The sequence below is a fragment of the Dermacentor silvarum genome, chromosome 9 (assembly GCF_013339745.2).
Source record: "Dermacentor silvarum isolate Dsil-2018 chromosome 9, BIME_Dsil_1.4, whole genome shotgun sequence".
Classification (NCBI taxonomy): Eukaryota; Metazoa; Arthropoda; class Arachnida; order Ixodida; family Ixodidae; genus Dermacentor; species Dermacentor silvarum.
Genome location: NC_051162.1, coordinates 121,240,433 through 121,263,186, shown reverse-complemented (window position 1 = coordinate 121,263,186; position 22,754 = coordinate 121,240,433). Strand labels below are relative to the sequence as shown.

Genomic DNA, 22,754 nt, shown 5'->3' with positions numbered 1-22,754 from the left:
TCGGACTGCAAGTGCTTCGCGAGGCGTTCCCCGATACCACGGACCACGAGGAAATGCTTATACACTTCGTATAACTTAGCATAACTTGGCATTACTTCGGATAACTTAGCATCACTTCGTATATCCAGGACCAGCTAGGAACCGATCAGCTCCTCTGTGTATTTAGCCTTGCGCCACTAGTGCAAGCTACCCCAATTTTTTAGCTTAACGTACGGGAACGAAAACACAAGGAAGATATTAAGAGACAGCTAGGGCGCCGTCTGGTGTCTCGTGCCAAACGTATCTAAGCTAAGACAATTTATTAAAAATCTATGGGGATGTGTCTCGTTAGGCTTACGGTCGCCGGGATCGCCGAACGATCTCAGAAATTGGACGCGCTATGCACTGGTAACTAACGTTTCAGTCAGTTTGGAGGAAGCGAAACCTAATTTAAATAGTTACTGGCGCTATCAACGAGAGAGCGTAGTCATCACGATCATTCCCGCTGAACCGGGAGCCAAGGGTGCACAACGCTATTTCTTAGCGTGCGTAAACATACGAACGCTAAATTCGACAAATAACATACGTTATCATAGCGCATGTAAACCACATAAATCTAATAACGTTCGGAGCACGCGCAGTGAGGAGAACGCTATTTCTTTATGTACATAAAGCGTTTACGTTTGCCCGCAAACGCTATTCGAAATCTGTCTGTTGTTTTGCAAAGAAGGGCCAATTTCACTCTAGTTGAGGACCGGGTGAAAGACGTGTTCCCCTACTTTCTCTTCGTAAGTATCGCTATCCTGCGTGTAGCGTCGATGGCTTCGTCGACCATGTCTGTCGGCGCCATGTCGTAGAACCACCGTATGACGGCGTCCGAGAGTCCACCGGGTTTGTAAGCCGCGCGGGGAAGTCGCTCGCGCACGGCCATCTTCATGGCGTCCACTGCTTCTTGCGGGGGTTCTCTCGTGATGAAGGAGTGGAGAACGTGCGCCGTATGTTTAGAGCGCGCGACGGACCGCTGGTTGATGGCGCTGCGAACGCTTTCCGGGAGAAGCGCCATGTCGCGGTCGTAAGTCTCCTCCATCTTGGCATGGTCCATCATCGCCGTTCTGCAAGCAAGAAGAACACGCAGCGTTTGTCTATAGCCTAACCCTTTATTGAGGAGTCTTGCCTACAGGAAACATACCAAAACACATTTGTTTCTAGCTGAGTTTCGGTATTAAGTGCGACGTTTCTCGCTATATGCCTTCAGCCAACACTGAATGACAGGCAACAAGTGTCATTTTGTTGATCTAGGGCGGGAACAACCGACGAGGAAGTATACTTTGGCACGTGACTCGCCTTCTTTTGAAAGCATGGTCAGAGCAGACAGACCGATACAAGGTCTCCGGAGGCAGTGGTGTCATACACGTGATGCAGAGCAACTGAAATGTACGCCTGTGGTTCACATATGACGAGAACTGTCTGTACAAGGTGGCTTGGGGTGAAACCGACTTCGAGTTTTCGGCCTGGCATTCTCCACTATTGCTGAAAATGTTTCTGCAAAATATTTTTTCTTTTCATTGACTATGCTTATTCTGGATATGTTGTGAAAATTTAGATAGAAAAGAAACATTTCTTTGGGGTGTTATTATGTGCCGTCATGAAAGGGCTAATAGTCAGTAGTGTCTTTAGCTTGATAAGTGCACGTCTAGCCACGGTAACAATACCATAGATCGCCATAGAAGAGTGCGCCTAGGAGAGCACCATAATTCATTCAAGGGACCAGTATGGAGGTCCAACTTCGCTATGCACGGCCGCGACTGCGGCTATGCGCTGGATTTAAATCTTATGTCCGCTTTGTTCACCCACGACGTCCAATTGACCAGAGAAATAAATTAGGAGTAGAAAATGAACAAGAACGGGACGGCATGTGTGAGCTAGCCACAATTATCATCGCATGACAAAGAGGTATGCTTCCTATATGACAAGGGTTATTGATGACTCCATGTCCCCCCCCCCCCCCCCCCCCCCGCAAGTACTGTTTATTGCGTTTTTACGCCTTTGTAACGCAACTAATGCACTGCCTCCGAAAAAAATCTGTGCTCAATACAAGTGCGCATTCAGTGTTACAGTTGTTTTCTTCAACCCTTCCTTTAATATGCAGGTGCAGTGTAACTTTTGCGCTGAACAGTTAAATATGAACACGTACCAACTCGCTTGATCACTTTACCCTACTTCTAAGGCTACTAGCCTGATCGAAAAATAAGCAATCCAGGGACAAACCTGTAAGCCGCAGGCTCTACCGTGCACACGTGAACGCCCCTGTTTAGATACTGACGTCGGAGGCCGTCGGCGAGGGAAGTGCAGGCACTCTTGGACATGCAGTAGGTTAGGGACTCGGGGAGAGTCATTCGACCTGCGCAAAGCAGGGCAGAATGTCGTCGGAGGACGCCGCATGCCGAACGCACGTGAAAAAGAAAAGAAAAAAAAATCATGAAAAGACTCCCTTACGACCACGACTAAGTTCCCCCCGATAGCACGTGTCGTCATTTCAGTTGTTCCTACAACAAAGCCACAGGCCTTGCCTCGGTTAACTCGATGGCCGGCTTGGGGATCGATCAGATATAGCAGGAGCGTGTGCAGTCGGGTCGCGTTTAGCTGCATGACAGCTCTGCCAGTTTTATTCACGATTCCCCTGTGCCCGCCCACTATAGCAACATCATCCTAAGGAAAAAAAAAGTAAAGCTACTTGCGCTGCATATGCTCTTATACTATCCCCAATCGGCGAAAATGCCGGCCACCAAATTACCATTAGAGAAGAGTCTAGCAGACAACACTTGCGCTCCCTGACGGTCAAAGCTCACGCAGTGCATTCAATACAGTCAAAGAATTGGAAGCATGTGTGCTAGAACGAAACAAGCAGTACAGACCCAAAATACTGGTGACGAGGACGAGCCTTCCGCGAGACGCCTTGAGCAGCGGCAGGAAGGTGGCAGACACGGAGAGGGCGCCGAACGTGTTGACGTCGAATACGGAGCGAACGCGGCTTAAGGGCTGCCACTCGATGTAGCCAATGTTGCCGACCCCGGCGTTGGCGACCACTGCCCACAGATCTACATTGTCGCGTAGAATGTAAGTGCAACGACCGAATCAGAATCGCTCGTGGTTGGGTCAGCCAACAAATCCGTGAAAGGCATGAGCGGCACACAGTGCATGCAAAGATACAGATAGAATAAAAGTAACGCAGTTGTTTAGTGCTAGATAATGCAGATCATCCGGCACTTCACTAGAACAATGCAGTGCCGGAAGCTACATCATGTGGGTGTAATTGCTTGACCCCTGTTTAACACCGCTTGTTCCGACTTATCGTACTCTCCGAAAGGAGTGTGCTTACTCTACTTGTACCTAATTAAGCTGAATGCACTTACGTGGGGATATAGACGTGGGAAGTGAGGGGAGGGAAACTTTTGGGAGTGGAGTAAAAAAATGAGACAATCGCTTGCTCCTACAGCTTCGACCATTTACTCTTTCCTTAGAGTGCGCGATAGGAAAGTGTCTCAGGAACACTGAGCACAACCTCATTAACGCTGAATAATGTTTTCTGCGTAGTAATGCTTTCCGTTGAGCATGCTGACTATCGATATTATCGATATTACTATTGTTAGTGTTGTCACTGCAATGATTGGCTTTCATGGCGTGTTTGTCTTGTTTTCCCGACAGACCATAGCCGCTTCCTCGACCCTCTCTCATACACATGCGCACGCGCACACAAACTGGAAGATGGAGGTGTGAAGCGATAAACAGTGGTAAAACAAGAAATGCCAATGGAGGCAATGTTTCGATACCGAAACTTGTCTTCGTCAGGGCACCAAGTGCTCTCCCTAGCAGCGTTTATAGACGCGTAGCTCACTCTCCTCCACGCTCAGTGTCAGGAGGAGGTGAATAAGTTGACGCTACTAAGCCGTTTTTGTCATCCCTACTTCTTGGACGAAGCTACAGCAGTAGCCTACACCTGATCGCTCCTTATCATGGGTAAACAACCCCCCACCCCGTCTCCATGTGTTCTGCTTTTTGAACACTACTTTGCGCACGAGATTATTCTGCTCTTCCTCAATTGAGGGCGGGATAACATAAGCTGTGCCTACAAAATTGTTACTGAGGAAAGCAGCTGCTGTCCTGACGCAGACAAGTTCCCTTGTCGAAGTGAAGGCTTCAGCAGCATTCCTTGTTCGACCAAAGTTCCCTTCCGTACACTAGAAAATGTTCGATGGATAAAATGCAGCCTTCTAACGGGGTGATGAAAGACAAAGGCAGGATCGAAAGAACATAACTATCGCTAGCATCGAATTTCTTGCTAACCCAATAATTGCAGACGATGCTTGTACGAGCGTCAATAAGATTTGCTTACGCCTCCCGTCAAGCGTCTTCTGCACAATCTGGAAAGCTCGAGCGACTTCTTCCTCCTTCGTGACGTCCATTTGTACAACCCGGATGTTCGTCGCCCTCTTCAGTATCTTCGAGCCGTCACCGTCTTCGTCCAAGCATCCGGCGTAGACGAAGAATCCCTCATCAGCTAGCTGCGTAGCAAGCATATGCCCAAAGCCGGTGTCGCATCCTGCGATAAGTGCTTCCGCAATTATTCAAGGATACCATACACAACCGCCACACCATATTAACGCCGCTGTGGAACTACAGCGACCAAGTGACTGCAAACACGTAAAAAAAAAAAAAAAAGAAAGCGTCACCAGTGTCTGCCCTCTAAACTACATTCTGGTACTTTATGGAGCGAAAAAAAGGAAATCACCAAGTGAACTGAGTACTGGTTCCCATTTGTTGTCTACGGTATCATCCGGGCTCGTGCTTGCAACTTGAATTTCCTACAACCATAGGCGTCTCTCAAAGGTGGAAAGTCAGATTCAAAGTCAGAGAAGTTGGAAAGTGTAGCGCTCGTTTCCCGTCTCGCTTCTTCTTTCTATGTTGTTCTGCGCTACAATTTGTCATTACAGATTGCCTAGTCATTTAGGTGCATACTGCATAATGCACCTAATGCACAGGTGCATAATGCAATAAGCGTGCAATGTACTGTGACTTTGGCGTCGGCCAAGAAGACTTGAGCCAATGAAGATGAACCCGGAGTACTAAACCATGGCGTTCCGTACAGTCCGCGATGCACTTTTCGTAAGTTGAAAGCAAGTAGTCTGTCTTACCTGTTATAAGTACGCACTTTCCTTTGGGATCGATGAATCCGTTGAACAAAGCACGGTGCCCGTACCAGAGCAACCAGTAAGCGGAGAACAGCGTCATCAACAGTAACCCCACGTTGGTCGCCAGACCTAGCAGCCATGGCACTCGCGAACACACCACCCACAGCAATAATGCAGCCAACCAAGTCAGGCGGGTGGGGGTCAGTTTGTACATTGCTAGTGCTGCGCGACGGTTGTCACAGTACGGACAAGTAATGTGACTAGAAGAGACGGTTGTCACAGTACGGACAAGGAATGTGACTAGAAGGCACTCTCGTTGGGAACGAGGCGGTTACCTTTGTGTCCTATGAAAAAGTGTGACGAAAAATAGCGGCTGAGTTAAGAAGCAGACTAAGAAAAAGAAATGTAAGGGCTTGAGCATATGGGAGAGGAGAACCGTTTATGAATTGTCTTTCTTTTTTCGACACCGCTGCTTTGCAGTGATACACGGCAAGGTGATGGACGCGAGCATGCGGGGCACGTGGTTACAAGTGGATTCCTTCATGTCCGCAAGGAAGGAAAACTGGGTTCAAGGGAAATAATAAATGCGGTATAGAGATGTTTCATTCTTAAGGACAAAAAGAGTCGGCACAAAGAAGATGAACAGGTAGCCAAAAAAGAAAAAGGGAATTGAATACAATGTCAATTTCAGCGCAACCGACGCGTTGGTACGATAAGGCTCTGTTGGTTGCTAAGCAGGCGCCCAGCACCACGCAAAAAAAAAAAAAAAAAAGAAAAGGCTAAACGAAAGGTCTACGCGACATTCAATTTCATCACGTAGAGTTAGAAACGCTTTTCCTTACGCTAACGCGGGGAATTTCGTTTTTTAAAGCGGGGTGGACATACTACGTCATATAGAATACAGCAACGCTTTAAATACGCAAGTACGCGTTGTGGGCTTCCAGTGAGCATAACAATGCCTTGCAGTCAAAATATGCATGTCACACAGGGAGCGTTGTTTTCAGTGTAACTATCCTTTACCGTGCTATGACAAAACAGTCGCTGTTTTTGGACTGGGTGTAATTGTGTAAGGAATCGGCCGTATAAAAGAGCCGCTAATAAACCTTAGCAGACGCACAACCACATCTTGGCGACATTCCAAGTCATGATAGTTTCATAGCGCGGGAAGCGAAATACAAACCCAGCCGTGTACATTCATTTGTGCGCACCTAAAGAGCGCGGGTACTAAATATGGATTCATGTCCGGCGTCTGTCGCAGCTCGCGAGTAGTTGACGTGAAAAACTGGTAAATAAAATCGTCACAAGTTGACTTACGTCTGCTGAAGCAAATTAATTAGCTTATTTGACCCTCGCACAATAACCACGGTTTTGTTTTTTAGAACACGCTGCAATATTTGTGGCCTGATGCGATATTTGGAGTTCTCACATATTCTGTGTTTTTGTATTTTAACATATCGGGAATTTCTCTCTTTGTACAACCTCACTAAGTGAATGTTTCTAGGGCAAAAAAAACAAGAAAAAACAAAAACAAAAAACGCGGCCTGTAAGTTTCTGTAGCTGAAAGAAGTTCTGTCATGATATTAGCGAGGACTTATAACTCTCAGTGATTTGTGTACTGTGGGGAGCAATATCAAAGGCAATGCCCGATTTCTATTCAAGATTCTAATTCTTTCCTTTTGACTTCTACTTGAAGAAAGAAATGAACAAAGGCGCATGTTCTTTCATCAACAGAGCTGCTCAAACGTGTTTGCGATTGATGTTGGAGGCCGCACTTCTGGTGTAATTGGTGCTTGGACACTGATTAGGGATTTTCGTTCATGCTGAAACATCCTGCGATTACTCTCCAACTTGAAAGCCTGGAAACCGCAAGCAGTAATGTAATACCAATATAAAAGTAATACATGCGTGTGTACACAGACAGTTATAGAGACTACAGTATTACAGTATGCCATAGTAATAAAACAGACAGCAATACGTGCACATAAAATGCGCAGATCCATCGGACATGTTGGAATCTATGTGAAGTGAAGGTGTCTTTACCGGTGATGCAAACTTTGTGCTATTGCAAAGACTGGTTTGATTACCATTCAACGTTTGAGGACTTCCAACGTTCTCGCTCCACATTTTAATTATGTCTAGTAGCAGTTCAAAGAGAGTGAAGCAAATTAACATTATTATGTTAAGACTTTATGTATGAATCGCAGTTGGACGTGTCCATTCTGCAGGATTTGCCAAGAACGGGCGCACAACCAGTGGCACATACTGACCGGCTAATTAAATCAAAGAAAATGAAGCAAATCAATGAATCCGGTAAATATGATTCACAATTTCATTAACAAATCGGCGTTCTTTCGAGCTGACTGTGAGCCAACATAATATGTTCTGGTTTGATGCATGAAGGCATCTTTAATGCGTTAGCATTCTTAAGGTACATCACGCCCTTTCCGGGCGCCAAGTATCAATCTATGTTCATATCTATATGTATGTTTCTATGCATGTATGTTTGCATCTAACCGTTTTCCCGCCTATACCTGGGTGACTGGGCACACACCGAGCGCCGCAAATGCACTGGGTATGTGCCTTTTTTCAAGGAACGTGTTTCGCGCCAACGCTACGCCCTGAATGCGCTGGGTATGTGTCACTCTTCAATGAATCTCTCGGTGCCACGGGTGTGCGAGGGAACTATTATCAGCGTTTGTAGGGAATGGCGAACCATGCTTCTAGTTTCGGAGGCCACGCGGGGACTTTTCGGCATTGCCGCTAGATGGCAAAGCGTGTCCTGAAAGAAGCGCGAGAGAGGAGCCCGGTTGCCGTACGACGCGTTTCTAAGCGTTGTCACGCACCCGCGCTCCACGCATCTCTGAGGACACGCACAGGCTTCGCGGCCGCGGTGCTAGATGGCGCCGAGTGTTCTTAGAGTAGCGCGATATATTAGTCCCGCTGCAGCACACGCCTCATAACTTGTTTCGGCGGTCGCAATACACTGGGTCGCTGTACTGATTCTATGCTAAACGTATTGCTATCGACAGTCGTCGTGAGATGGGTTCAGCCGTATGCTTTGTTGCCCAAAACAGAGGTGCCCATACTTAGTCAGCAGACAGGGGTTATATAAGCCACTAAACCGTTGTACATGTATCCACAAAATATATCCTCCGAGATAGCGACCGACCCAACAGCCAGCAGCCACACCAAACTCGGGAAAGTAAACTTCAGCTTTAATACATTACACACCTCTAGGAAGGTTTACAGAGGCTTACATAAACATGTTTAAGAGGTTAGCATGGGTTTATTATCGATGGCACTCTTAGTAGTTTTGGCCTTGAGGTTTCAGGTTGAGCAATGATCAACTCCTCAAGCCACCATCAAGCCACGCTCGTGCCAAGAACGCCTGCTACTTTCTCTTTACGAGTGTCGATATCCTGCGGGCCGCGTCCATGACTTCGTCAGCTAGCTCGGCCGGTGCGATGTTGTGCAACCATCGAACCAGACCCAGCACGGTCGCTCCCGGTCTGTAGGATGCTCGAGGCAGCTTCTCTTGAACGGCCATCTTCATCGCGTCGACCACTTCCTGAAGCTCGTCTCTCATGAAGGACGAATGAAGGACATCGGCAGTGTGCTTGAAGTAAGCGACGACTTTCTGATTGACGTCTTTGCGTACTCTGTCGGGAAGCAGCTCCAAGTCGCGGTCGAACGCTTCTTCCATCCGAGAGTGGTTCACCAGTGCTGTTCTGCAATTGACAGCAGTGTGTGAATGCAGTTGACAGCCTCTAATAAGTAAAATTTTGATAGAGCGGATCAACATACTTCGAATTTCACGCATTGTTAAAATGCTATGTAGACGTCGCAAGGGGCGTCTGAGCAGGGACGTTGCAAGTGCTGGGCTGTTGAGGGAGTGAAAAGAGAGGGAGATGCTGCTTGTTCGCAATTGAGATTAGTGGCGTAGTATGGCCAAAGGCAGTCATCTGAAGAGAAGAAGGAGGCACAATCCTTCCATTTTTCCACCTGCGCCGGTACTAATATGCGTAAGCTAAGCACGTGAGTTAGTCATTCACGTTTAAAGATTATTGCTAAGTTCACAACTTTGAGCTACGACGTGGACGTATTTCTTTATCTGCGCGACGCTTTTGCAATAGCACTCCACCGCCAGAAACGTGCTTAATGTGCTAATGGACTTGCAGTGCCTTTCACGATAGAGGATATGTGATTAGAATGCAGCTGTGTAACAGGGGTCTACAATATTGCGAAGTTATGTCACAAGCTGAACCACGTAATACCAACCTGTATGCTCCTGGCTCAACCATGCAGACCCGAAGACCCCTGTTGAAATATTGTTGACGAAGGCCGTCGGCCAGAGAAGTGCAGGCACACTTGGACATGCAGTAGGCCAGGTATTCGGGCATGGTCATACGACCTGGGGAAAACCGCAGGAATAAAATTAGGGGGACACTTAGTGGTGATGCCTCGCTGAAGTGAAGTGAGAAGAAAAGAAAGACACAGAACATTTTCAACGATTTCTTCTGCTCTGAATTTAGTAGCTCACCTACTCCTACAGTGAAGACCGCCATCCCAGTTTTGATTGCTTGCGGTTTGTGTACCATGCACGGAAGAATGGGCGAGGAGTCAATGATTATATGGTTGTCGCTTTGGGAAGGAGCGGGGGGGGGGGGGGATTGGTCGCAGATTAATGTAATAACTTAAATGAACCATTTCATGGCTTTCTCTTGCGGTGAACCTCGGTCTGGTTTGGATTCAAAGACTCCCAATTACCGGAAAAAGGTACCCGACTGTATCAAATTCTTTGACTGTGCTGCAAACAAACCCAATTTACTGAGCATGAGCACAGCAGCTCTTCAAACCTCCATCTGCAGTTTCTGTTACTTGCGATGTGCATTGGACATGGAATAAGAGAAAAGGACACGAAACACAAACCCAATAAGCTTGTCACGATGACCAGCCGGCCCCGAGATTTCTTTAGCAGTGGCAGGAAGGCTGTTGAAACCGACAGTGCTCCAAACGTGTTGACGTCGAAAACTGACCGCACCCTGCTTATAGGCTGCCATTCAATGTAGCCCAAGCAGGCGACTCCAGCGTTGGCGACAACTGCCCACAGCTCTGCGGGCAAGGAGAACAAAAGTCCGGAACTGTCTTTAATCCATTTGAATCGATCATGCGGCAATGGCTGTGCAGATAGCTCTCTTCAAAACAGCAGTACCTAATTACAATGTTCTTGGGAGTTTTGTGTCAGATACATGGCCACTACCCACATCCTGATTGCTGAAACTGTAGGGTCGTTGCGATGCTGCGAATTCTTCCTCGTGATTTCTGGTAACTAGGGGTGCGATCTTGTACGCGTTCCAAAATGGAACGGAGGCGGTCCGTTCCATCGAGCCGCACACGATTGGTCAATTTGATCGTCATGGTTCAAATTGACCAATCGTGTGCGGCTCGATGGAACGGACCGCCTCCGTTCCATTTTGGAACGCGTACAAGATCGCGCCCTTGATCACTCATTAGTGATCACCGCCTACGACCACAACACTATGAAGCCGATATGTAAAAAGACACGTAAAAAAAAAAGACGCGTACGAAACCCAGCACAGCCACTTTGTAAAAGGGCAACTCTAGCAAACTACGGAAAAACGCAGGGGAACTGGAGTGAAGAAAAAAAAAGAACTTGGAGAGTCAGAAATTTAACTCCGTAGTAAGCTTGAGTTGGACATGTTTTTGGCTCAGTTGATATGGGTAAAAAACAAAGGTTGAAATGGCTCAATAGAAGATGGCACATAAGACTAGACCAATAGGAGGCATCTCTCCTGTCATCTATTCTGAGGGGTCTTCTTTTGTGCCATTTCTTAAAAAACATATCGTAAAACATCACACGAGTGAACAACTGCAAATACAGAGCTTTTCAACCTCATATTCGTACAGTAGTATTTCACCTAGTGAGCTTGAATAAAAAAAAATCTATCGCCGAGTTGACTGAAAGGCTCACCTCTTCCTTCCAAGTGGCATTCTACGGCTCGTAGCGCTTCACTTATTTCGTCTTTCTTGGTGACGTCCATTTGCAGCAGTAAGGTGTTCTCCGCGTTCTTTATAACCTTGGCACCATCACTATTTTCATCCAAGCACCCCGCAAAAACGAAGTATCCTTCCTTGGCCAGCTGCATCGCCAGCATGTGACCGAAGCCGCTGTCACAACCTGAAATAACAAATGAACTAAATAAACGGTGTTCTGGCAGTTCCTCGCGTGGGAATAAATATTTGTGTCGTAATGAGAGTATCTGAGAGAGTTCTTGTACTCTATTACGGAACATGTTGCCTATTCTCAAATGGAACGCACCCCATAATTGAGGCCAGCTCTCAATGTTCAGGGCTTCCGACGCAACATATATCTAGTGATCACTGGGGAAAGCCTTCGTCCTACACTTGATAGGTTGATAATGGCAATGAAAATTGCTGAGGTGCCGGTCAGAATGATTATTAATGTCTCTTTACTGCAGTAGTACGAGGAATCTTGCAACAACCGCTTACTCGCGGTACCAAACGTTTACAGTTGGGAAGTATTTGTCTCACCGTAAGCACCGAGATTGGCGTCGCCAAAGCCATATAAATGGCGTTTCCTTTGTCAGCGAAGCCTTCTTACCCGTGATGAGAACGCACTTCCCTTTCGGATCGACCAGGCCATTGAAAAGTGCTCGGCGGGCGTGCCACACCAACCAGTATCCAGAGTACAGCGCCAGCACCACCAGGCTAAGGTTGGTGGCTGCGGATAGCAGTGAAGGCAGTCGCTGAGCGGCCAGCCACACCAAGGCGGCCGCCGGGATTGTTAGCTGGGCCACCGTCGGCATGTTTTTCCACGAGCACGGTGCCAACGGTGGGCGCACCACGGACACAAGTGACAACTCGCACTGGAGACGCGCGTGCTACAAGTTGCGGGCATTCTTTGTTCCGTCGTAAAGTGACCTCGACACGAGAAAGTTACACGCGTCCGGCGGCCAAGGATTATGCAAGTAGGCGGAACCGAGCTCGACTTTTAAAGCGCCTGCCATGGTATCCCTCCTGTCTGACGCGCTGGACAACACCTTTAGAAGTGATTGCAAGAGAGAGAGTGATGCTCATTAAGGTAAAGGAAAATGGGTGTTATAGAGGAATTAACGCGGGAACGCATTTACCATGTACTCTATACACAAAGTGACCTCACCATCCACCCTCTGTTTAATGTAGAAAAATGAGGGACAGCAGGCATGCTCGTGCTAGCAACGCGGAAGCAAATGTCTGTGCGAGGCGCGTCATGTGCCGCTGTTTCGAAACGATGCCTTTTTCGATCATATTCCTTTTTCGCGCTTCATCAGTGGTCAGAGCGATGCTCCGCCAGCGTTAGCAATGGGATCAGTCGGCCGTGAATAGTGGGTGATAAGACTTGCACAGAATCGAGCCGAAAGGCATCACTGCGAAATCGCTGCCCTGTTCACGAAAGTAGCCGTGAAGATAGGTGCTTGAAACGTCAGCGAATTTAGCGATCGCAGTTGAACCAGGATTTTTATGAACAGGAACACGTACGCAAACAGACGTACCCGCAAACACGCGCAGAGGCACATAAATTTATATATACGCACACACATGGTATATATGCATACACGCGCACGCATACAACTTCCACAAAATTGTTTTTGACGGCGGTAATTGGAAGTAAGCTCGAATACTTCGTGGCTGAAGCATGATTGGTGCGTTTTGTAATTTGGCGCGGGGTCCATGCCTGCAGTACTTTTTAACCAGCATGCTCTGTCCCCGAAGTATTCAAAACTTTTCGCAGTTTACTCATTCGAAAAAAAAAAGAACAAAAAAAAAAGCTTTGAGGACAGAGGTACAGGAAAAGCTCACTTGTGCGCCTGGCAATAAAACATACCAGCACACAAGAAGACGCACACTGGAAACGCGATTCAGGAAACTGCGACAAGCGACGGTGGTAATTATTTCCTTACAGAATCGCGCAGGAAGAATACACAAAGAATACTACTTTATGGTATTAATTCCAGTATACTCTTTGAATGTAGAATGGCTGACATTCGGTCACACACCAACACTTTTTGGCGAGAGAGACACTATTTTTTTGTGTGTGTTGACAAGGGTAAATGAGGAGAAGAGAGAGAAGGGAGGAAGGAAAGGCAGGTAGGTTAAGCTGACTTTGTCCGGTTTGATACCCTTCACGTGGGAAGGAAGATGGGGAGCGAAAGAGAGAGTATACACGAGTCTTGATGACATTTTCACATGCACTAAGCTAGGTGCAGCATGTCTACAGTCTGGCACACAAGTCTGTCGCCTTTAGGTACTGAAGAAGAGCTCGAATGGCTTTCTGGGCTGATGAGCTGTGAGGCCAGACTCCCATGACCTTTGCTTCTGTAAATGGCCTATCGTCCAGTCTGTTCAAGGCACACTGGAGTGTCTGACATTGTTTCTCGAAGCGAACTGTTGTGTCCAAGGATCGCCTAAAGACAGGGGTTACCGCGTATTGATAGCCGGGAGACAAGGGTTGTTTGGTTGAATGGGAAAGGCGCTTGAGGCTAGCGGGGCTAGTCTGGCATCAGTACTTTCTTGTATCGGATGAGTTGGTGCATATTTGGCAGCTTTGGCCGGGAACTGCTCCACTTGAGTGCCTCTTTTCGCTGTTCAGCAACATGTTACAACGTGTTCATTAGTTGTTTGCATTATTTCTTGAACCATTAGTTCGGTGTCTCGGTGATACGTTAGCAGCGGGACGAGTAGAACTTATACTAGGGTGATTTAGGCTTGCCACTTTTGCCGAGACGCCTGTGACATCTTTCAGTCGGTTGCCGCGTTGTTTTTCCTTTTAAAGGGGGGTGTGGGTTCTCATTTCAGGGCCCCTTGGTTCTAATACTCTTAGATTCAGATAAGAAGCTCTTTAACGCGGTAAAGTTTCCAGACGCACTGGAGTTAACGTTTGTTTGGAGCCGTAAGTTTAACTAGATGTGAGGAAACCAGTCCTAAAGTTATCATAATAAGCCCGACCAGCTTTCGACCGGTTTTTCTATTTACGTCCTGAGCCATCTGCTGAAACGTCTATACGTATTTGAACAGCGTTCTTTTTTTAAGCTAGTGCAATTTTTCAAATATAATTTGTGGCATGTAGCACAAATCTGCTCCTTGAGATGGATTGTACTCTAAGAGGAGGATATTAGTAGCACAGGAAAGTGACATGCTTATTCAAATCATCACCATTGTATTGCCTGTATTGCTAATTATTACTTGGACTAATTGCTTTACATGTTGAAAATTTATGACATGATGACATGTTGAAAATTGTTAATTTCAGACGGTACGCACTAGATATGCATTAATATGCCGACCAGAGCTAACATTTTTTTTGTTGAGAATAGCAGGAGACTTCCCAGTTCCCAAAGGGATAGAAATGGCTGCCCACCCATAGAGTTTTTCACTATATTACCTAGAGGGAAAACTGGTGCTGCTGCGCTGTGGTATCCACGGGAATGCCGGTATATTGTGACTTCGGATTGGCATCGTTCTTGGAGAGCCAGAACGCCTTGAAGACGCGCCTGGCTAGCACCGCTCCGTCTGTCACAATGATTCATTTCCTGCTAAAACAGCACGTAAAAACTGCTTTAGCTTTATTATTACACAAAAATATGTTTTGTTTAATTTTGAGGACTTACTATTGGATACACAGTTATATGAAACATAAAAAGTATCAGCTGGCCGCTAAAGTTGGAGGGCAGACGACAACATTATCGCTCGCTTTGAAACATTTTGTCGTCTGTTCTTGCTTTTCTTCTCTTGATTCTTCATTGTAGGTGAGTAAACTTTACTGAGAGATGTAATATGGGTGAATGAAAGCCTTTTAGGTAGATTTTACTTTAAGAACGCATTATTTGTGTAGCCATATCCACGTTTTAGACGAAGCCTCGTTCAACACGAGCCAACACAAGCCTCGCAGACACATATCCCGTCATTCCCACGAGGGCACGGCGCCCTTTAAGAAACTCGCATAGACGGTGGCGCCAGTTTACCCTCTAGGTGTTATAGTGAGAAACTCTATGTGCCCCCCAATCACTTGGGCTCTAGGTACTCGGATCTGCCGGGGACAATGGATTTCCTTGCGTATAATAAACGCTTTCGAATAGCAGCATAACGTTTTCGAGCCCTTTCGGCACATGTACGACATCGCCCTGCGAACTCTTCTTAACTGAGGATCCGCTTTAGCGATATTTTCATCCTCTCGTTGCACGCCGTCGCGATTGTTGTCGACCAGCCACCACAAGCTAAGCAAAGGGAAGTGGCACAATCGCAGACGCCGGCACCACCCTTCTCTTCCAGCTATATACTTTCACTTTGCTAGCTCGGACCCATCGAAACGTGGCCGCCGTGGCCGGGCCCCCAATTCGATTAGGAAAACCGGCCAGTGTATATAAGTAATGCTATTTGCTTTCAAAGCAAACAAAAGTGACCTCCTAGAAGCAAGGATAGCGTTTGAATGGGCTCTTTGACGTCAAGAGATAGGAATAAAGTCAGGAAGGAATAATTTTACGTTATACGGCCCCTGTGCGCCTCTTCGAGTAATGAAGCTCGAAAAGTATAATGGCGTCATATGTCCCAGAGGACTTCAAAAATGTCTGTTGACTGTAAAGAACACCTCGTATGTGCCCACGGAATTTATATTCCATGCAATCCCGGGCTTATTTAATTTGTTAGCTCACCTTAGGCCAGTTTACAAGAAGACGTGCCACATACATGGCCTTTGAGACGGCTGTCGGCTTGTTGTAGCAAAATAATTTAGCTATATGGGACGCTTCATGGGTTAGGAATTATGTTTGATTCAGTAGAGATACCATCACTCATAGAGACATTGCCTAGTGACAAAGTACAGCAAGGATACATGAATATCATAGCAAATGTATATAAAGACTCCACAGTTGCCTTAGTCTCCACAAGACAAACGGTCATATACCGACCAAGAAAGGGGTCAGGCAAGGAGACACAACGTCTCCTATGCTACTCATCGAACGTTTGGAAGCAGTATTCAAGTTGTTAGACTGGGAAGAATTAGGACTGAGGATCAACGGGGAGCACTTCAGCAACATCCGGTTGGGAGAGGACATTGTCCTGTTCAGCAACGATGGAGATGACTTGGAATAAATGACCGGGGACCTTAGCCGAAAAAGTGTAGGAGTAGCGTTGCTTATCAACATGCAGAAGTCTAGTCTAAGGTAATGCTGAATCGCCTGCCAAGAGAAGGAGAATTCGTGATTTTCAGTCAGCGCCTAGAATCTGGCGAATAGCAAGTTTATCTAGGCCAATTAGTAGCAAGGGGCCCTGATCACCAGAAGAAAATTCACAGAAGAATTAAAAGGGTTCGTAGCGCATACTGCAGGCATTACCAACTCCGACCAGCAGCCTACCGGTATCCTTGAAAATGAATGCGTGCAATCATCCCATTCTACTGGTACTAACATGTGGGGCAGAAACTGGGAGGTTAACAAAGAAGCTTAAGAAGTTAAGGACCGCGCAACGAGCGATGGTGTAAAAAATTTCGGGGAAGATAGAAAACTAGGTTGTGTGACGAAATTAGCAAAATTTCAGGCATTTGCCGGCATTAGATATTGTCAGTTGGCACAAGACTCGGGTAACTGGAGACCGCTAGGAGAGGCCTTCGTCCTGCAGCAGGCATGAAAGCATGGAGGAAAGAAACAAAATAGGAGAGGCCCTGACGTCACATTTTTGAAGCCGGAAGTGTTGCCATGTTGGTGCGCCATCTCCCTTTGCGCCTACAATCAGCTCGCCAGAGCAGATAGGCCCGAGCAGCGCGCGAGCTTTGAACTTGCATTGTTACGAGCTGCTGGAAGTGTGCGCTGACGACACGTGTCAAAACGAAGCCCACGAAACTTCTGTAGCAGTTTTAGTGAAGCAGACGCGCTCTGTGTTTATTCGTGGCACGTTGAAGAAGACGACGAAGACCCGCGCCATGATTGCTTGAGTGCATCTGTTGCTGGCTGACACTCACACTCACAGACCTAAAACGTAACTTTCAAGCTGACACACCACACTCTAAAGTCGGCTTTTCTCGCGAACAAAATCTTCTACGAGAGAGACACCGGCGCAAAAATCTTGTCTCACTTTTCAGAGGCCGAGAGCAGCAGCGAGAGCTTCAGGAGCGTGGTTGCTATGGCAACGTTGACGTTTGGGGTACCAGTCCCAGTGCTCCTTTGCGAAAAAATGGCCGCGTATCTGCGTGCTTCGCTGCAAATGTCGTCAAAAGACGATAGTCTTCTGCCGGCCGTACTACATGAGTGCTGGTCTGATCCTGGTCTGGCCTGTTGCCTCCGGGTGCGCCTTGACTCACGATCTTGCGCTAGCCGCTCGGCTCGTTGCTCGGACGTTTCCTGGGCACGCTTGAGACGACGAGCGTCGGCACGCCGGCGCTTCTCCGCTGCAATTTGGTCGTCGGTCTTTTCCCTGCGTTGTCTGGGCATGTCTTGTAGAGTGGGTTGTATTTCATCAAGCGGCCATTTATGTTTTGCCCTGCCTCAGACAGCGCTTCCTTTATGTTGAATCGGCCGCATCTGGCTGGCATTGATAAAATTGAGGAGGCGGAATCGGCCGCATCTGGCTGGTATTGATAAAATTGAGGAGGCGCTGCGTGAGACATGGACGCCATCTGGCAATACATCGGGAAACATGAGCTTGTGCAGAGGGTTTCCTTCCTCCATGGCAGAGGGCGCTCGTCGGCGCGCAGTCGGGGAAACACGAGCTTGTGCAGAGGATTCCCTCCCTTCGTGGCAGACGTCGTTCGTCGGCGCGCATAGCATGGAATTTTCAGCGCAGCTTAAGAAACTAGGGTCTTTAGAGTTACGTATCTATGTATTTTCTATTAAAGGAACACACCTCCTAATACTTACCTAGTGATGTTGCGCCTCAGATATGCGTACTATTTACTTTTTGATCGATAACGTTCACAAGTATGAACAGCCGTACCATTTTAAGTAGTGTGGGCAGTCAGCAAGTGGTCCAACTTTGGCCGGGTGGCTGAATCAGTTGACAGACAGACAGACAGACAGACAGACAGACAGACAGACAGACAGACAGACAGACCAGACCAGACCAGACCAGACCAGACCAGACCAGACCAGACCAGACCAGACCAGACCAGACAGACAGACAGACAGACAGACAGACAGACAGACAGACAGACAGACAGACAGACAGACAGACAGACCGACCGACCGACCGACCGACCGACCGACCGACCGACCGACCGACCGACCGACCGACCGACCGACCGACCGACCGACCGACCGACCGACCGACCGACCGACCGACCGACCGACCGACCGACCGACCGACCGACCGACCGACCGACCGACCGACCGACCGACCGACCGACCGACCGACCGACCGACCGACCGACCGACCGACCGACCGACCGACCGACCGACCGACCGACCGACCGACCGACCGACCGACCGACCGACCGACCGACCGACCGACCGACCGACCGACCGACCGACCGACCGACCGACCGACCGACCGACCGACCGACCGACCGACCGACCGACCGACCGACCGACCGACCGACCGACCGACCGACCGACCGACCGACCGACCGACCGACCGACCGACCGACCGACCGACCGACCGACCGACCGACCGACCGACCGACCGACCGACCGACCGACCGACCGACCGACCGACCGACCGACCGACCGACCGACCGACCGACCGACCGACCGACCGACCGACCGACCGACCGACCGACCGACCGACCGACCGACCGACCGACCGACCGACCGACCGACCGACCGACCGACCGACCGACCGACCGACCGACCGACCGACCGACCGACCGACCGACCGACCGACCGACCGACCGACCGACCGACCGACCGACCGACCGACCGACCGACCGACCGACCGACCGACCGACCGACCGACCGACCGACCGACCGACCGACCGACCGACCGACCGACCGAATTTTCAGCGTTTAAGTTCCCCAAGAAAGACTATCGTCTTTAAAACAGCATGTGACTTCCGCCACACAGTCTCCAACACGCCCGTGCCGGCCGGGGCCTCTCCTGCGCTTTCCCTACTCCGTGCATGAAAGATAGGTTGCTGTTGCTGATGATATACGAGGGATACCCCCAGGCAGGAACACGCAACGCGGTAATGCTTGCATGATTGCTCAAACTCCCCAGCTTTTTCTGCGTGTTGCACGTGTGGCATCATGATCAACTGGGACAAACACGCTTAGATGAATCGTACCGGATTGCAACTCTTCGAAACAATCTCTATTGACAGAAGAAATGCTTTATCGCTACGGTACAATGGTGATTCCATTACATGCAACCCCCATTCCATTACATACTTTACATGTCGTGCACTTAGCCAGATCGCAACCCGGACACATGGTTTTACAGCGAAAGCTGTATATGGCTAGGCGAAACAAAAAAACCGTTCGTCCCATGTTTCGATAAACGTCTTCATTGGCTGCGCCGTCAGTTACGTCGTTCTCTACGTCGCACCCAAGCGCGCGCGCCATTGGCAGCGCCCTTAAGTGACGTAATTCTCTGCGTCGTACCTGCTCTGCCGCTATTTTTTCGTATGCGTTCGATATTTCGAGTTAGCTCGGCGTCGTGGTTAGCAGCATCCGCCCGCAATAAACGCTTGCGTTCCACTAGAAACATAAGCATGTAACCAATAATTGAGAAAAGGCTTCATTAACCCACTGCTAAACTCCGGGGCAGCACGATTCAGCTACGCTGGTTAACCATCTCTATGGAGTTCTTGGGCGTTTTTTTTTTCTTTTTTTGGGGGGGGAGGGGCTAAGTGCCCTCATTTCTAGCGATTCGTCCAAATAGAATTGTCTGCAGATTCACTAAACAGAAGCGAATTTGGGCACTGTGGCTTAATGGAATCCCTTGCTAAATTCTCCTCTCCCTCGTGACCTTGTTCTTTTAAGGTGTCCACCACTGAGTGAGAGAGCAACCATGGTTTTCCTCCTTTTATAATGGCTTCCTGTTACTCCTCCTTTCTTTTCAGATAAGCGGGGAAGGAGGGAGAGAAAACTGTGCCTTATTCGTACTTTTACAGCACCGGCTGATTTGGTGATGGTGTTCAGCTCCACAAGGCAATGCAGAAGCTACAGGAAGCACCGTAGCTTACAGTATTTTAGAATTTGACCGAACCGGGCCTTTTGCAGTCTGCACCCAAAGCGCGGGCATACGAGCGTTAATGCATTGAATCGCAATGTGAATCAAGTCACCGTGGTCGGAAAATGAACCCGTGACCTCGTGCGCAAGAGCAGGACACAACGGCTGTCGAGCCACTACAACCGGTACAGTGATAGCCGCGTGTGGGACACATTGCAGGGCTTCCGACCTTGTTGTACGGGGGCGAACGCCAAGTCATCCCACGATGTTAAGCGCACTAGCAACTCCCCCCCCCCCCCCCAAAAAAAAAAAAAAAAAGCGGACCTTAACCACAACTTACGCAGCATGAAGCGCTGCAACATAACACCAGCATTTGTTGGGTGGGACTAACACTGCATAATTTAAATTCTGAGCGTCTACTCGCCCAAGCCGCGATCTGATTATGGCGCATGTCGTAGTGGGGGACTCCGGATTTATTTTCACTACATTGGGTTCTCTAACCTGCACCCAGTGGCTGGTACACGATCGTTTTTTGCATTCCGCGCCCAGCTGAATGGTGCCGCTGCGGCCGAAATTGAACCGGCAATCTCAGGCTCAGCAGCGCAACGTTATGACCACTAACCTTCCAGGGCGGGTTATGGGCGAAACTGCCTATACTATTTTTGTCGTGACACAGCGCATTCAGCGACCAAGTGCAGCTCTCGTGCGGGCGCTGCCGTTTAATATCGCGAACTTGTAGACTTCACGCGATATTTACAAAATGCCGCCGTAGAGAGACGCTGTAGCCAGGGGCTTCAATTTAATTTGAACATTCTAGTTCCCTTAAAGGGGGAGGGGGGGGGATGTATACCTGAACCATGGTACTTGAGGGTCCTCGCATTCTGCTCCAGTGCACCGCGGTTGGCACGGCCCCAGACATCCCGCCGTGCGTGGCTCAGTGGCTACGACGCCTTGCTGTTGAGCACGAATTAGTCACGGGTTTGCTGCCCGGTCTCTGCGGCTGCATTTCAGTGAGGGCTGAGGCTGAACCTCGTGTACTTAGACTTGGGGACATCTTAAAGAGCCCTTGGTGGTCGAAATTAATACGGAGAGCCCCCCCCCCCCCCCCCCCCCTTTCCTACCTCTCTCGTACTCCTCTCTCAATCACTTCACAATTCCGGTATTTCTCATAGCCCGTCCGTTTCGTTGGGACGTGCATACCAAAAATTTCATTCTGAACCTGTGACCTTGAGCTGAGCAGGTGAATACTGTATCTACAGGACCGCAGCGGAAGGTTGTAATACGGGAGCCAAAATGCTCGCTCTCCGTATTCTTGCTGGCGTGCAAACGCTTTCCGCCTTTGAAACAATGGGTGTCGTTGCCACCGCTTGGTGGCCGCATGTCGACGCAATAATTGTGGCGGCTCCCGGGGAGGACTATCGCGGACGGTAAATGCCGCCGGGCGACCTTCGGGCGAGCGCGTGAGAGACTTGCTTGATGTTGGTTTCTGGCCATTTTGTTTTCCGTGTTAATGTACGGGTTCTCCCAGTTTTATGCACTCGCTGCCACGTATTTTACAGTATGTTCTGCGCGCGTTGAGAATGCAACCAGCTGGTCAAAAAAAAAAAAAAAGAGATGGTCATGCGACCCGATCGTAACATAACGCTATAGGAAAAGCTTCATCCGGGCATTTGGAATAGTAAACTTCGTATTTGAAGAGAAGATAAAGCTGAAGCTGTTTCGTCTAGAGTCCGAATCGGTGACGCGGATATCTTGTTTCTCGCTACCAAATGAGGGCGCTTGCCCAGTACGGGGAATCGACGAAGAAGCAGGCGACTCTAAAAGTTCAGTATATGTGTATCTAAAGAAATGAAACATTTTTTGGAGTTTGTTTCGCGCAAAAGTTATCTTTTAGTGTCACGTGTCCTAGACAAATTTACGTTGACGATGCCTTTCTCAGAAATAGTTGTGAAAGACATTCGTCGCAGTGCGCAAGGACTCTCCCTCGAATGAATCTTTTTTGCTTCACGTTCCTTTCATTCGTATTATTTCTTTCGGCCAGCTTCAAGTAGTAAGTTCATTTTTTTATTGCAATGGCGGATGCCTAAAGTCACTGTAGTATTAAAAACTTGATTACGAAGGTTGGAAACCTCTTTCGTGCAGAAAGTTCCGCAATGGAAGTCTGCTTATATACCAGGAGGTCAGCATGCCGGTCATTGCGAAATCCAGACTTTTCGAGGAAGAACTTCCGGATATGTCGCGCGGCTCGGCAAGTCCAGAACAGGTGGTACACGTCAGGTCCTTCAAATAAGCCTTCTCACTAAGTCGATGGACTAGATTGTCCTTTGTACCCTAGCGTGTACCGCAACTTCTGCCTTGTGGAATAATGCTGCTTGTCTATGTTAGCAGCTGTGTCTGGAGCACCTTTTC

General features: G+C 48.5%; 2 protein-coding genes across 2 annotated transcripts; both read right to left on the bottom strand.

Annotated features, from left to right (window-relative positions):
* Positions 1-599: 599 nt before the first annotated feature.
* On the bottom strand, positions 600-5,381 carry LOC119464198 (short-chain dehydrogenase/reductase family 9C member 7). Its single transcript, XM_037725063.2, has 5 exons — positions 5,172-5,381; positions 4,373-4,579; positions 2,895-3,077; positions 2,248-2,380; positions 600-1,091 (listed from the first exon to the last, which is right to left on the bottom strand). Exons 1-5 carry the CDS (start codon positions 5,266-5,268, stop codon positions 755-757), a joined length of 957 nt encoding a protein of 318 aa, XP_037580991.2. The 5' UTR covers positions 5,269-5,381; the 3' UTR covers positions 600-754.
* A 2,936-nt stretch (positions 5,382-8,317) lies between these two features.
* LOC119464199 (retinol dehydrogenase 7) lies at positions 8,318-12,210 on the bottom strand. The gene is made up of 5 exons (XM_037725064.2): positions 11,812-12,210; positions 11,161-11,367; positions 10,098-10,280; positions 9,447-9,579; positions 8,318-8,896 (listed from the first exon to the last, which is right to left on the bottom strand). The coding sequence occupies exons 1-5, from the start codon at positions 12,014-12,016 to the stop codon at positions 8,560-8,562; spliced, it is 1,065 nt and encodes a 354-aa protein (XP_037580992.1). The 5' UTR covers positions 12,017-12,210; the 3' UTR covers positions 8,318-8,559.
* Positions 12,211-22,754: the final 10,544 nt, after the last annotated feature.